Consider the following 14421-nt stretch of genomic DNA (forward strand, 5'->3'; position numbering starts at 1 on the left):
GTAGGAATGGCTCTTCCTCCTTCCCAAATGCTCACTTCTTTTTGCATCCTTCTTCATGCGAAAAGAGCATTCCACGTGTCTCGAGGGACCAGTTGTATCAATCGTCTTTATTCCTCAAGTTTCAAATTCAACGTACTTTTCCTTCCTTTTTTGTTTATTGTGTACTTATAAAAGTCAAAGAATAGTTTCTAGTTTGGTCTCTTTGTGACGGCTGTTTTTTAAGAATGTTCCATTATTAGAAACCTTTATTCTCATCTCATTTATAGTCAGTCATTATCAGTTATAATTCAATTTTTAATCAGCAATACTACACGAATTCGAATCTTTCTTCTTCGCTTTTATTTTCTTGCCTTTCGTTCCAAAGACAAGCGGTTTTTTCGTATGGACCGGCTTCTTCTTGTATTGTTTTCTGAAATTTAGACACCTTTTAGGAGAGCTCTGACTATCAATCCAACCTCGTGTATGTCTGACAATAAGTCGGTAAAACTGGTGGATTCCTCCGATTTGGCAATCTCTTTCCTGTTTTGGGCCTTATTACTTTTTTTGTTCTTTCGAACTCTATCGCATGGGTCTTCATGATGCAACAAGAGCGGGCCGTATTGCGGAGAACCTGTATGAAGAAAACGAAATAAAAGGAGGAGAACCAACTTGAACCACTCACTCTGATTTGCGAAAACTGTTCATCCGTCCGCTTCAGAAGCTGGAAGTCTTGACAGTATGGAGTGAAAGGTTCACTGAAATGAAAATTGGACCTTTCTCGACTAAAATCAAAACGTACGTTCTCGGAATGGGCGGCTCAAACTTGATAGTCTTCGCTTTGAGACGAGCTTCCACTTCACCAATCATAATAACCTTAGCTTGTGGAGGTTTCTCGCTTCGATTCATCCAGAATGGACGTCCGCCCGGAAACAGTTTGTCCGGATGATATTTATCGCTTTTCGGGGGAAGAACGCCTTTTGGATAGTCCAGTGGAGTACCATAAACAGCAGTTATTTCAGGTTTTATGATAGCTTCATCTGTTCTGAAAACTAGGAGTTTTTAGTATTCTTTTGACAAAAATCTACTTACGCAACAAGAGTATCCTCAGCCATTGCGGTATCACTCGTCGGAACATAATTCGGATTTTTCGACATTGCCGCTATCTTCTGCTTTGCCTTCGCGTACATCGCCTTCAAGAAGCCCTCTGAAAAAGAATATAGAATACTTGAAGTAGTAAAGCACTGGCATACCATTAGGATCTTTTGCAACAGGAGCAACTATTTTAGGCGCTCTTGGATCCACAGCACCAGGTTGTCCTGCTGGTTTTACTGGCGGAGCTGGAACCACTGCGACACCAGCAGCAGGTAATGGAGCAGGAGGTGCCGCCTGCTTCGGAGCAACTTTAGCTGCTGGAGGTGGTTGCTGGACAGGATTTGGTGCTTTTGCAGCATTCACTTTTCTCTGGAAACCGTAAATCGTGAATTGAATTTCAGAATGATCACTAACCATACTCGCTTGATTCTTCTTCTGTCGATTACTCTGATTAGTTGGTTTTCCTTTTTGGCGCTGTAATTTTAGAAAACGTTAAGACACTGAAAGTCTTGTTATGTATACCAAGCTCTCCGTCTTTGGTTGCTTCTGTCTCTTGATAACTTTTGCATTATCTTTGTCCTTTCCCTCTTTTCCTTTATCCCGATTACTATCCTTCTCTTTCTCAGTTGGACCAGCTCTCGGTCTATCTTTTCTCTCTTTTTTCTTTGGTTTCTTCTGAAATTATCTATTCAAAAACCAGCAACTCATCACAATACACACCTCATCCTCATCATCATCCACAAATAGTCCCACTGCATTATTTCCTTCATCTTTCTTCGCCTCATCGTCATCCACAAATACCGCCACAGCTGTCCCGTCATCTACTTTCTTGGGTTTTTCCTTTTTCTTCTTCTTCGGTTTCTGTAAATTGAAGGTTAAATAGATAGGGATCAAGATATGAGTTCTAACCTGAGCATCAGGTGTTTCGACATCTTTTGATGGAACCTCTTGATTCTGACCGTCTGCATCCACCGGCTGTAACGAATAGTTATGAAAAAAACTTTTAGGTAATTTTCAGAAAACAAACTCACCACATTATCAGCAGCATCTCCTTCCAAAGTTTTCATAGGTGCATCAACTTCCACTGGAGTTTGAGGAGGCGGAGTCTGTGGAGTCTGTGGGGTCTGCGGTTGTTCCACGGGTGCAAACTCGTCAAATCTTGGAAATTTCGGCCTCAATTCTGGTGGAAGACCTGGAGCTGGAGCAGCTTGTGGGGCAGGTTTCGATGGAGCTCCACCACGCCGCATTGGTACACATTTCTCTTCAAAAAAGCTGAAAATAAACATGAAAACTTTCGAAATTCAGTCTCTTAAAGGTACATACTCGCTCATTATTCCTTCCAACGGTGCTCATTGACACTATTTATCACTGAAAGTCTGAATATCTCAGAGGATAAAACATGCCTTACGCCAACCTGATATTGCAATGAATGTATTCAAACAAACGGAAAAACCGAGAAAATATCAAAATGAAGCAAAAAGAAGGGAATTCTAATGTTTTATAATGACGAGACAGAGGAGAATTCAAGTCGGTTCACGCTGAAAACTCTATCGTCGATAATTCCGTTTCCTGTGTAAATTTGTTGCTGCAGAACCTTATTTTCCTCATAATTCGTATAGTTTCTCGACTTGCTCCATGTTATCATCAAAACACCCATGACTAACGCTCAAAAAAAGTACTAAACTCAAAAATTGGTCTCGTTCTCCCACTCAAAAACAAACTAAAAAAGTGATGACGATATTTTGAGTTGATAATAATAATGATAAGTATGTTTTGACCGAAAAACAAAGTAAACTATAAAAGAGAAATTGATATGAATTGGAGAAGAACGCATAGCAAAATGAAACATGCTTCTCTATTATTACTACTAGGTATCATTCTTTTTTCTTTTTCACTTTGTGATGCGAAATATCAAGTCCGAGTACAAAGAGGGAAGCTGATCAAGCATTCAACACAGAAGTATGGATTGAGGAGATTCGATCGCCTTGTGGGGTAAGTTAGTATTGTATTACACGATGATATTAGATCAGCGACAGATGCTGAAGAAACTTCAAATAGAATAATCAACTCAGTACTTTTCTTTTAGTGCTCAACACCAACATGTTGCCGATTTTCGGGACTTTGCATATTTCGGAAACATCACGATCGGAACACCGATCGCCTCGAAATCTGAGCAAACGTTCTTGGTAGTTCTAGATACTGGAAGTTCGAATCTCTGGGTTCCTGATAACACTTGTGGAGTAAATGATGTGTGAGTACTCCTTTCAAAATAACGTCTTTCTGAAACAATAAATTGAACAATTTCAGAAACTCCGCATGCAAACACAAGAATAAATACTTCGGGACCGACTCCAGTTCCTACGAGAAAGATGGTCGGCCGTTCAGCATCAGTTATGGAACTGGAAGTGCTTCTGGATACTTTGGAAAGGATACTCTTTGTGTCAGTCTAGGAGATTGTCATTCGATTTAATATTTGTTTTAATTCAGTTCGCCGACACAACACTCTGCATCAAATCCCAAATATTCGGCCAGGCAAGCAGTATTGCTCCATTCTTTGCCAATCAAGAAATCGACGGAATCCTCGGTTTGGGATTCACTGATTTAGCAGTCAACAAAGCTCCGCCCCCATTTGTCAATGCAGTTGACCAAGGACTTGTAGAGGAACCAATATTCACAGTATACTTGGAACATCATGGAATTAATAAAGCTGCAAGTGGAGGATATTTCACTTATGGAGGAGAGGATCCTGATCATTGTGGAGAGATAATCACGTGGATTCCACTGACGAAGGCGGCGTATTGGCAATTCAGAATGCAAGGGTGAGTGAGCAAGTAAATAGAAATGAAATAGTTCTCCCTAGTTCTCTTTTTCAATGACTACAATAAACAAGAGGTTTCAGAGTGGGAATTGATAGTTCCAGTGAGAATACAGCTGGATGGGAAGTCATCTCGGATACTGGTACTTCATTCATCGGAGGACCTGGAAAAGTAATTCAAGAACTTGCTAGAAAGTACGGAGCCACTTATGATGAATTCAATGATTCATACGTTCTTCCATGCTCCAAAGTGAAGACACTTCCGTCTCTGAAACTGAAGATAAATGATATGGATTTCGAAATTGATCCAATTAATTTGGTGGCTCATGTAAGTTATAAAAAACGCAATTATTTTCAAATATTTCTATTTCGCCCGCTTTTTATACATATATTTTCTACGGGTGTATTAATTGATTTATTTCAGCCAGACGCAACTGAATGTGACCTGACTCTCTTCGACATGTACGGCGGAGGTTTCGGGCCCTCGTGGATTCTCGGAGATCCGTTTATTCGCCAATTCTGTAATATTCATGACATCAAGAACAAACGATTGGGTTTGGCTCATTCGAAACAAACAGAAGACGTCACTTTTTGATCTTTCTTTGACTTTTGAAAATTATTTATAAGTATTTGAGAATTTTTCGAAAATTGGAATAAAATAATTATGTCAAAAAAAGATAGTGACGCAAATGGGAGAATGAAATAATAATTGAAGTGAAGGGGTGGAGGGGTAGAAGCCAGCAATTAAATAATATGGGAAAGAGTTTCAGAGTGATAGAATCATCGTTTTGCGATTTGGTTCACACCCCCTTCCCTGAATGAATCTCGCTGCAAAGATACTTGATCTATTTTTCTGTTGGATCATTCTATTTACAATGCAGAGGTGTTTTCAACTAATCAAACTGGATCCTCCGTGTGACCACACTAAAACAGAAGTTCCATTTTTTGAAATCACTAAAAAAAGAAGATTGCGTGAGACTTCAGAAGACGTCTCGAATCAAAAATTCATTGATTTCAGTTCTCACACTGATAATATTTAATTTTTCAACCTTTTTGATTTCTGATGATTTCTGATAGGAGGGACCACTTTCGAGTCGACATTTACGTCAACAGAGTTTTTCAAAGATTGAGATATTTTGGTCTGAATTTCAGAAATATTTTTAGTTTGAGGAGAGACCTCCGATAAACATTATTTGGGTTTTTTCGATAGAATTTTGTACTTTTTCTTCCGAAAATTCTATGACGAACCTTATTAATAACTCAGTTTTCTCATAGTGTTCAACTTGAGTTCATCGTTTTTTGGAATCCATTAAGCGAGAATATTTTTCGAATTTATCATATCGTCCAACCCACAAACGTTGACCTAAAAATAGAAAACACTATGATATTCTTCATGATCTATTCCCAGACATTTCATGAATTTTATCATTTCTTCTCTTTTTTTGACGCATTTTCCCCCGCATTCAGAACTACAAATGTTCGGTTTTGGATGTTTTATAAGGACTCTTCTATTTTCATTTTCTTCTTTGAATAGACTCTTTTTATTCCAACTTTTTTGGGACCTTTCCATTAACAATTCATGCAATAAAACCTTATATCATTTCTTAGAATTATTCACTGGAAAAGTCTTACTCACTCAATTGTACTCATGTCAGCCATATATTTTTTGTTTCTCGGTCTTATTGTAACTTCTAAGGGAACTGAGTTAACCAAAAAAACTCAAATTTTAAAAATCAATTTTCATAGTTTCTTTGATAAGTAGGCCACAGAATTACACAGTTCCGTGAAATTGGCGTTTTTTTGTTTAAGAAACATGAAAACAGTGAGAAAGAAACATCATTTTTGAATTTTTTGTGCTGGGAAAACTTCCTTGTTTCAGAAATGTTTCAAAAATGTTATAAAACAAAAGTGTCTCAAATCTCTCTAGTCAAAGGAAAAGAAAAAACACTGACCGTTTGAACTAAAATACGTTTGTAACCTACGTTATCATTGTCAGGATGTACATATTTTGAGTAAAACTTGTTCATGGATCCTCTTGTATAATATAACAGATTTTGTAAGTGTATTTTCATCCGCATTTTTTACATGGTATATCACGACAATAATAGTAATCATGCTCTTCAACGAGCCATATTTCTGTGAAACTATCAACTTTTTATCTCAAAGATTCCTATCAATTCCAAACCAACAACTCCTTGAACAGTCATCCTTGGAAAATGTTCCGTGTCTATTTCTAATCTCGAATTGCACAGAGCAAAAAGAGGAAAAAAACAAAATATCTGAAAATATTTAAAACGAATAAATATTTCATTGAGTGGGTTCCAGGAAGCTCATTGCGAACGAACACTTACCCTCTACAACCCACGCATTTTCGAGATAAATCATGCTAATTTTCGCCTCCTGAAATTCTCGAATTCTCTTGTTTTCGTTCCCTCACTTCTTATGCTTTTTTTGTCGTTTCTATCTGTCTCATGTTCATTTTTCCTCCTTCTTGTTCCACTATAATCTTTTAGAGTACAATCAACAAAGAAATTAGTGAAAAGAGAGAAGAAAAGCTTCTAGTGGGTGTAGATGTATGTCAGGAAGGAATGAGAAAGTAGAAGAGAGGTCACTAATAAGATTTAGCAGAAGAAAAAAGTAGGGACCTTTTAGAATTAGGAGTAGAGATCAGAGTAGAGTATCCCCCAAACAGCTACTGCTGCTGTATACGCCTACATTTCCTGGGATTGAGGTTAGCTGAGAATGAACTATTAGATGCCCAAATGGATTTGAGTTTTGTACCCGTCGATATAGATGTAGAAACCGTTTTTTGACGACTCTCAGTTCTAAATGATAGATTATAAAATGAACTGTACAAGTGTTGCAAATTTTTATCAAATCCAAAATACGGTGGCCTTGGTAAATTTATGATGATTCGATCGCTTCTATCGAGATAAATAAATTTGAGTTTCTATCAAACTGGTTCAACTTGATTGGCATAAATTATCAATTATGAACTTGTTGTTTTTCTTATTTTTCTTTTGATAAACAGTTCGAGAGCTTGATCTGAAGATGAAATTTTTGAGAAAATGAAAAGAAAACTTCATGAGATTTGCATGAAAGGGTACTATACTTTTCCAGACTCACTCTTTTTACCGTGTGAGTTCACTTGGATATCATGTAGTTAATTCCTGTCATCTGAACCAATTACTTCGAAATGTACATACTATTGCATCATCAATTACGTACTCTGGAACACACCACTTCTGCTTCCTCAGGCCAGACAAACTTTTCGAAATTTCGAACTACTGTTTTTCGGTCTTCTGAAACCGCTAAACTTATTTTTTGAACCTCTATTTACATTTTCTTCCCGATCTGTGAACTTCTGAATGTTCCACTCTAGTGTACTACATCAGAGTCTCCAGAAATACCTTTTCCAGACTAATCAACTCTCTCCCAGACAACTATCCCATAAACCTATCACGACCTCTCGGAAATATGGCTATTGAGAGGGTGGAACCCCATCAAAAACCCACGCATAATCAGTCAGAATTCTCAGAATCAGAGAGTCCCGATTCCTTTATAAACCCGACTGAGTTTCTTCCCAAATTCAGAATCTCAATCATTTCTGCAACAACGAAAACCCCTGTTTTCACCTGCTTCTTGCCTCCTTACTGCCTTCTCAAAACTTCTTTTTTCTCTTCTTCTCAAACGTCACGCCCCTTTTTTCGAGCATTGACTTTTCCATGAAAAAAAAAACGGAAAAGAAGTAAGAAGAGATGGACTACTTCTTGTTGTTCACACGTACATTCCCTTTTTCGAATTTATCGTTTTCTTTCCAACTGATTTTGGATCATTCATAACATAGTTCATTTTATTCGACTGATAATCAATTTACCTTGAAAAAAATCCGATTAATTAGAAAATGTGAAACCATAGGATACCTCAACACATCCTCATTATCAAGCTCCTCACCAAAACTCAAAGCATATTTTCTAGTTTGTTTATTTTCAGACATTTTGTTTGAACATTCACTCGGTGACGAAATAAACATGAGAAATAATAAACAATTTGTTTCTGATTCCAGAAATCATAAAAGTAATTGCTTCGAGTTATTATTTCTGCTTATCTAATGACATCTGGTTTAGGGGAGATTCGAAATCAGTTTCTAATTATTCAAGAGATTTCTGTTTCCATTTGTCAATAACAAAATGATCTCAGAGTGTGATCGATAGACCTTCTATTTTTGCTACAAAATTTTTATTTTTAAAAGTACAGGATATGACGTTGCAATTGAGTGGAGAGCCGATTGCACAAGTAGTTTAGATTATTTTCGAGGTCGCAGAAAATGATTCGACTACTCCAATGGAACACTTTTCATAACTGTGAAAAAATTTGTTTCTTGTAACATCACATTGTTCAACAATTACTTAGTTTCTCGTCAATGATCTCCAGGAATTTCGATTTGAAAAACAAAGGAAACTTGATTTTCAAAGTCGAAGAATGAGTCAACTAGATCATCTCCACCCTCAATTTTTTCTTCTTCTCTTCTTCGATTTCCTTTTTCTCTTCAAAATCATTCAAAATAAGAACCTATGATGTTCAAGTACCTGATGATGATGAGTGCTCAATGCTCTTTTTCCTTCCTCTCATCCAGAAATGTTGTTCCTTTTTGAGCTTCCTCTTCTCGTTTTATCGTCTAGTCGTTTTATCTGAAACTTTTTTCCAATTTGGAAATGGATTTAGGCAAGAGTGGAAAGTGTTGACTAATGTTCGCAGAGTAATCTTTTTGGGGTGGATAGGGGACTCTTTTGCACATTTATTTCCAATTAAAAGTATTTTGGGTACATCCAAACTGAAGTTTAAAACACAACTATTTCATAGAGAAATCGGAAAAATGTCCGTCAAATCAATTCTAATAAATCTCGGTGCAACTATTTCGGCAACACGCAAAGACTTGCATGAAACCCAAATTTGAGAAAACTGTTCTCATGGCTTGAATCCAAAACCCCATTAAAAATCAAACGATCTTGTTTTTTCTTGTTTCTGTTCAAATATTTCTTTTTTGTTGGTTTTTTACTGAACAAAAGGATCCAGAAGAAGGATTAACATCGAAAATAGAATGAAAGTTCAATTATCGTTTCCCTACAAATCTTTTAAAATCCGATCCAGATGATATTTTTGCAAAAGAAGAGATCAAAATATAATCAGTTCCATTTCGACTGATCCCTTATATATCTTTTCATCTTTTCTCTACAATTCAACGTCACCATATTTTCCACATTCATATATTTTTGCCCACCTACACCGCCTCTAATCCTTGATCTGAAAATCTGAAATTGCTGAACTCCACGCCAGTCTGTGTCCCTCCTGAAAATTTGCTCATTGACCTCGATTACTCTCGTCCCTCTCTTCTGAACACCTCCCCAATTTTCCACGTCAATGAATCAATTTTGGAATTTCTATGTCGAAAATTCTGGAGCATTCGACATTTCTCCTGAATGTGTTGTTGAATTTGTTGACACCATGAAGGGTATATGAGATGAAAAAAGAGATTATCCAGGTGGGAGTCAAGTGGTGTAATACCTAAGCAGAAAACAGGGAGGAAGCCGTTGAATTCCAATAAAAATCTGCGTTTTCCCCCATTTTAGGCGCCTGAAGGAAGTCCCAAAGACCACCTTTGTCGTGTGTTTTCATCTGAATTTCATGCTCAAAGTCCTTCTCTGTTGAAATAAATTCTCCAAAAAACAGACTGAAACTGACACTTGCGTCACCTCAGATTGACTTGAAGACAGACGACGCCTGATTTGTTTCCCCCTCTCTCTCGACTGTTAGCTTTCATTGGTAGATTAAAGTTTAAGCACATGTATGTGACTGACGTACAACTATTGGAGATTAGAAGGTGTGTGTGGAATTAATGATTTGAAGACTGAGAGATATTGAAACAGGTGTTATTTCTGGTGACGTGGCATTTAGAGATTTAGATGAGGGCAAAAGGTTGTTAGGGGGGAGTGGGCTTAAGAAGAGGGTCGTCACTTGACAGTCTTCGATGACATACATTCATTTGTTATACTTTTTGGAAAACATATTTATTCTCAGTTTGTCTATTGTTGGTTTTTTGTCAAGCAATATTTCTCTTCTTCTCCAGATTCTGTACGAACGTCTCAAATTCTTAGCAACCGTATTTTTCGAATATTTCAAAACCACTGTTTCTTGAATCTTAGAACTACCGGGATTACGCTTCCCGAATTTTAGGAACTTATGAAAATCTAGATAATCAGTTTTCTGAAATTTCGCTAAATTGTGTCCTGGTGGACCGGTTAGGCTTATAGCAAGACCGGTCGAGACCTGTATTTCAAAGGAAGCATTCTAAAGAATATTTTTCCATTTTGAATTTCTTTTTCAAAAATAGGAAATTTACGCGGAATTAATGAAATTTCTAACTCGGTGTGCCCGATGCCCTACCTTAAAGCACTAGCAGTTTCAGAATGAATTAGTCTTCACCATCGTTTTAATTGCATCTAAAACTTTAGTTTGTTCTCTAATCTTCTTCTTTGATCGAACTTTTTGACCAATCTGCCAGGTGTTTCTTTCATGACGTGGGGGCGGATTCAGATGATTAGATGAAGAGGTTGAGCTGAACTGAATTTCACTTTCTGACATAATTTCATTTTCTATTGTTCATTTTGTATTGGAAAACAAGCATGCGACCTATGCGAATCTTTAGCTTAAAAATCACAACTCCCTGGAGCAGTAATATTTCCTTCTTTCTTGTGTCGACCTTTCTCCCTGAACACACCTCCATTTCTCTGGATTACAGGTGATATTTTTGTGACGTGACATTTGGAGAAAACGTTGATTGGAATATACGAGTCATAGCTACTGGAATTCTAGATTCTGGGGTAGCCGGTTTTCTTTTTATTCAGTTCGTTTGCTTCCGTAAACAATACTCTGACACTCCTTTCTCTGCGGCTCATAATTTCAGGTGTTTAAATAAATTTCGGTAGAGCTCACTTCTAATAACCGTACAGTATTAATAACCTTCCTCCGATGTGTTCCCCTGATGATCGTAACAATTTGAAGAGAGAGAATACTTCCTCCTATCATTTCTCTTTTCCTGTTTCTGAGCACTAACCTCCTCACTCTTCTTCTTCTTCTCCTTTTTGCCTTTCTTCTACTGCTCATTCTCTTTATTTTGTGTCTGAAAGTTTCCGCAACCTGCCTTATCCAATTACTATTTCCTCTCTCTTTTTCAATACACCCCACTTGCTTCCGTCTATGACCCACCTCTTTTCTGGACGCTTTCATTTCATTTTCGTCTTTTGTTTCGGGGTTCAACTTTATACACTAATGACGTGGATCTGTTGTCGAAGTATTTTTTGTACTGTTTCATCTCAATCTGAAGAGTATGCTAACTGAAAAAATATCGATATGTCTAAGATGTGGTCATAGATCCCAAAACTCATCTTCCATTCAAAACAAGTATACTTTTGTACGTGATCTTGATATCGCCCTCATCATCTCAAAACTCACAGTTTTCAATATTTTGATCTCTGTCTTGTTTGTTTTCCTTCCAGTCTTCTTCATAGCCTTATTCTAGCTCCTCCATTATTTTGTATTTCTTCTCCCCCCTCAGCTGATAAGAAAATGAGTCAAAAGAGAGATGTCTGGATGAGCCGACAACTCATTTTTCTTCTTCCCTGTCTTCCCTGCAAAACCCTTCGTTTTCCATTTCTTCCTGGTATTACAGATCGAACAAAAAGTTTTCAATTAATCTGGTAGTAAAAGTTGACAAAACTTCCTATTTGCTCTCAAAACTTCAAACGACCAAAACCAGAGAAAACAGGTGAATTTCGAAAGGTCGCCACTGACTTCTCATCTGAATTTCTTATTGAGATTTTGGAAGAATTCTATAACTGTTCATTCATTTTCTTCGTTTCATTTTATCTTCAATTGAAGTTATTTTATTATTATCTAGTAAATGGCCTGCTTTAAGTTTTATGTTTTCAGAATGATTTCGTGTCCAATACCAACAAGTTTGAACGAAATGGATCTACGGGGTGCGGCGGATAAAGTAAGATTTTTTTGTTAAAAGATATTATTATTACCGGAAACAATCACCTGTTATCACAACTTTTCAAAACTGTAACCATGTTTCGTAATATTTTTGCACCTAGTTCCTGGTATTCTTAGCTACTTACCCAAGAAAGAACAAAAAGGACAACAATTATAGTTTCTTTTTCTTCTTTTCTCCAAATGCATAATTCTATTTGTGAGGATACTTCTAAACAGAGCAAGTTGGAGAACATTCTTTGCGGTTTTGGACTTTTTGTTTTCGACAACAATTTCTTGTACTTTCTTTTGAAGAAAAAAAACGGAAGAAATTTGGAAAAGAGAATCGAATAGAGGTGTATGGAGTACCTGAAGTATACGGGACTTCCTCTTTTCCCGAATTTCTGACTCTTCATTTCGTAAATTCAAAACAACTATGAAAACTAGTTAGAAACCAGAACTCATTAGACCAAACGTATTCCATTTTTGTACTTTTTGAGTGTTGACTCATTTAACTACAAGATATATGGGAATGTGTCAATAACAAGGATTTCTAGTCGACAGAAGTAAAAAAGAACTTCCGAAAGAATGAGTAACATGGAAAGGACATTCAAAATCATCTGCTGCCGGTTGGGAAAATACGTGTGGAAAGTTGTAAAATAATAGTAGAATAATTCGTTTCCGGAGGAAGTAATTGAAGGTTTAATGACTTATTGGTATAAGAAAAAATGAAACTGAGAGACGGGCTCTACCTGAGAAATAAGATAAACGGAAATTTGAAAAAGGGAAAAGTTTCCACATACGAGAAATATAACTTTAACTACTATCATTAAAATTCTAAAATCAGAAAACTAGTAACTAAAACCCAAAAATTATATTCAAAAACGCTGATTTCAGGTTCTCAACGGTTCACTAACCAACTGTACATTCCAATCCTTCTACGAACAAATGTATTCAATTCACGGCGTTTATTTCATATTCGAATCGACTCCATTCGTTCATCCGATCTTCTCTCAAATCTTCTATGGAATCCTTTTCACTCTTACGATATTTCTAGCGCTCATGGGAAATTTCACAGTGATGTGGTAAGTTCTTTTCGAAAAAGAAGTTGCATGTTCATCTTGTTGATTCACTAGAAATTATCTTGATAGTTCTAAAACAGTTCTCAATTTCAGGATCATCCTTTACCATCGTCAAATGCGAAGTGTCACTAATTACTATCTGTTCAATTTGGCAGTGGCAGATGCTTCGATTTCAGTTTTCAACACTGGATTCTCATGGTCTTACAACTATTATTACGTTTGGAAGTGAGTTTTTATTCTATTAAAGGAAGGAAACGGAACATCATTGTTTTAAATGTTTTTCCATTTCACAATATTTCTGAAACAGTATAAATTGTGATTTTTCAGATTTGGAAGTTTCTACTGTCGAATAAACAATTTGATGGGAATCACGCCGATATGTGCGAGTGTTTTCACAATGATTGTGATGAGTATCGAAAGGTGGATCTATCCGTCGTTTCAGGACTCAATAAACTCCAATTTTCAGATATTATGCCATAATGCATCCTCTTAAAAGGCGACCGGGGCGGAGGTCTACCGTTTCGATTATTATCATGATCTGGCTTCTCGCATTTTTATTCGGAGTTCCCGCGTTTTTGGCGTCAAAGGTATTTTTTTGAAATTCAGAATCCCGAATCTATAACTTGTTATATCCAGGTCGATATCTATTATTTCTACGATGGAACCACTCTTTACGAGAATCCGTTATGCCTAGCAGATAACTATCCAGGTGGAAATGAATCGCTTCTTGGTCAAATGTAAGATTTTTCCCTTTATTTTCATAGAATTCATTTCCGATTCCAGATACAACAATGGACTAATAACAGTGCAATACATCCTTCCATTATGTATTTTATCAGCAGCTTATTATCGAGTTGGAGTGGAATTGAGAAAGGTGGGAATACAGTTTTTTACCGCTTCCAAGTCTCAAACCAACCGAAAAAAAACTATTTTCATGAAAAATCTATTATTTTCAGGATAAAACAGTTGGAGATGTACGGCACGCGAAATCAGTGGCTGCCAAGAAGAAGGCGTCGATTATGCTGGCAGTCGTTGTGTTCATTTTCATGATTGTTTGGTTTCCATACAACGCGTATTATCTCACTTTGCATCTCGTCGAGCCGATTGGAAATAAGATGTTGAGTCTGTACATTTATATCAATATATACTGGTTGGGAATGTCATCAACAGTTTTTAACCCGATTATATATTATTTTATGAACAAGAGGTGAGCCTTGATTCTAGAGATATCTTTTTCGATAAAAAAGATTTTCGAAATGAAATTCTGAAACGCAATTTTTCAGATTCCGCGTTGGGTTCCACCACGCTTTCCGTTGGCTCCCATTCGTTCGTTCTGACAAAGATGAATATCAATCGATTCTCTCCCAAACTCGTCCATCTCTCATGCCGCCTACAACTATGGCTCACACGGATTTCTGACAA

At 36.8% G+C, this 14421-nt stretch overlaps 3 protein-coding genes across 3 annotated transcripts; 2 read left to right on the forward strand and 1 right to left on the reverse strand.

The window, feature by feature from the left end:
- Positions 1–294: 294 nt before the first annotated feature.
- GCK72_013654 (uncharacterized protein) lies at positions 295–2318 on the reverse strand (the record flags this gene model as incomplete). The annotated part of the gene is made up of 11 exons (XM_053729928.1): positions 295–409; positions 456–610; positions 662–734; positions 779–1021; positions 1069–1183; positions 1230–1440; positions 1486–1545; positions 1594–1746; positions 1792–1932; positions 1981–2046; positions 2103–2318. The coding sequence occupies 11 exons, from the start codon at positions 2316–2318 to the stop codon at positions 295–297; spliced, it is 1548 nt and encodes a 515-aa protein (XP_053584700.1).
- Positions 2319–2911: 593 nt separating this feature from the next.
- On the forward strand, positions 2912–4481 carry GCK72_013655 (uncharacterized protein; the record flags this gene model as incomplete). Its single annotated transcript, XM_003100942.2, has 6 exons — positions 2912–3063; positions 3158–3322; positions 3379–3511; positions 3559–3890; positions 3971–4214; positions 4311–4481. The coding sequence occupies 6 exons, from the start codon at positions 2912–2914 to the stop codon at positions 4479–4481; spliced, it is 1197 nt and encodes a 398-aa protein (XP_003100990.2).
- Positions 4482–12865: 8384 nt separating this feature from the next.
- Positions 12866–14418, forward strand: GCK72_013656 (uncharacterized protein; the record flags this gene model as incomplete). Its single annotated transcript, XM_003100912.2, has 8 exons — positions 12866–13002; positions 13093–13224; positions 13327–13419; positions 13466–13586; positions 13636–13736; positions 13783–13873; positions 13956–14206; positions 14283–14418. The coding sequence occupies 8 exons, from the start codon at positions 12866–12868 to the stop codon at positions 14416–14418; spliced, it is 1062 nt and encodes a 353-aa protein (XP_003100960.2).
- Positions 14419–14421: the final 3 nt, after the last annotated feature.

This window comes from Caenorhabditis remanei, chromosome IV (assembly GCF_010183535.1).
Source record: "Caenorhabditis remanei strain PX506 chromosome IV, whole genome shotgun sequence".
Taxonomy (NCBI): Eukaryota; Metazoa; Nematoda; class Chromadorea; order Rhabditida; family Rhabditidae; genus Caenorhabditis; species Caenorhabditis remanei.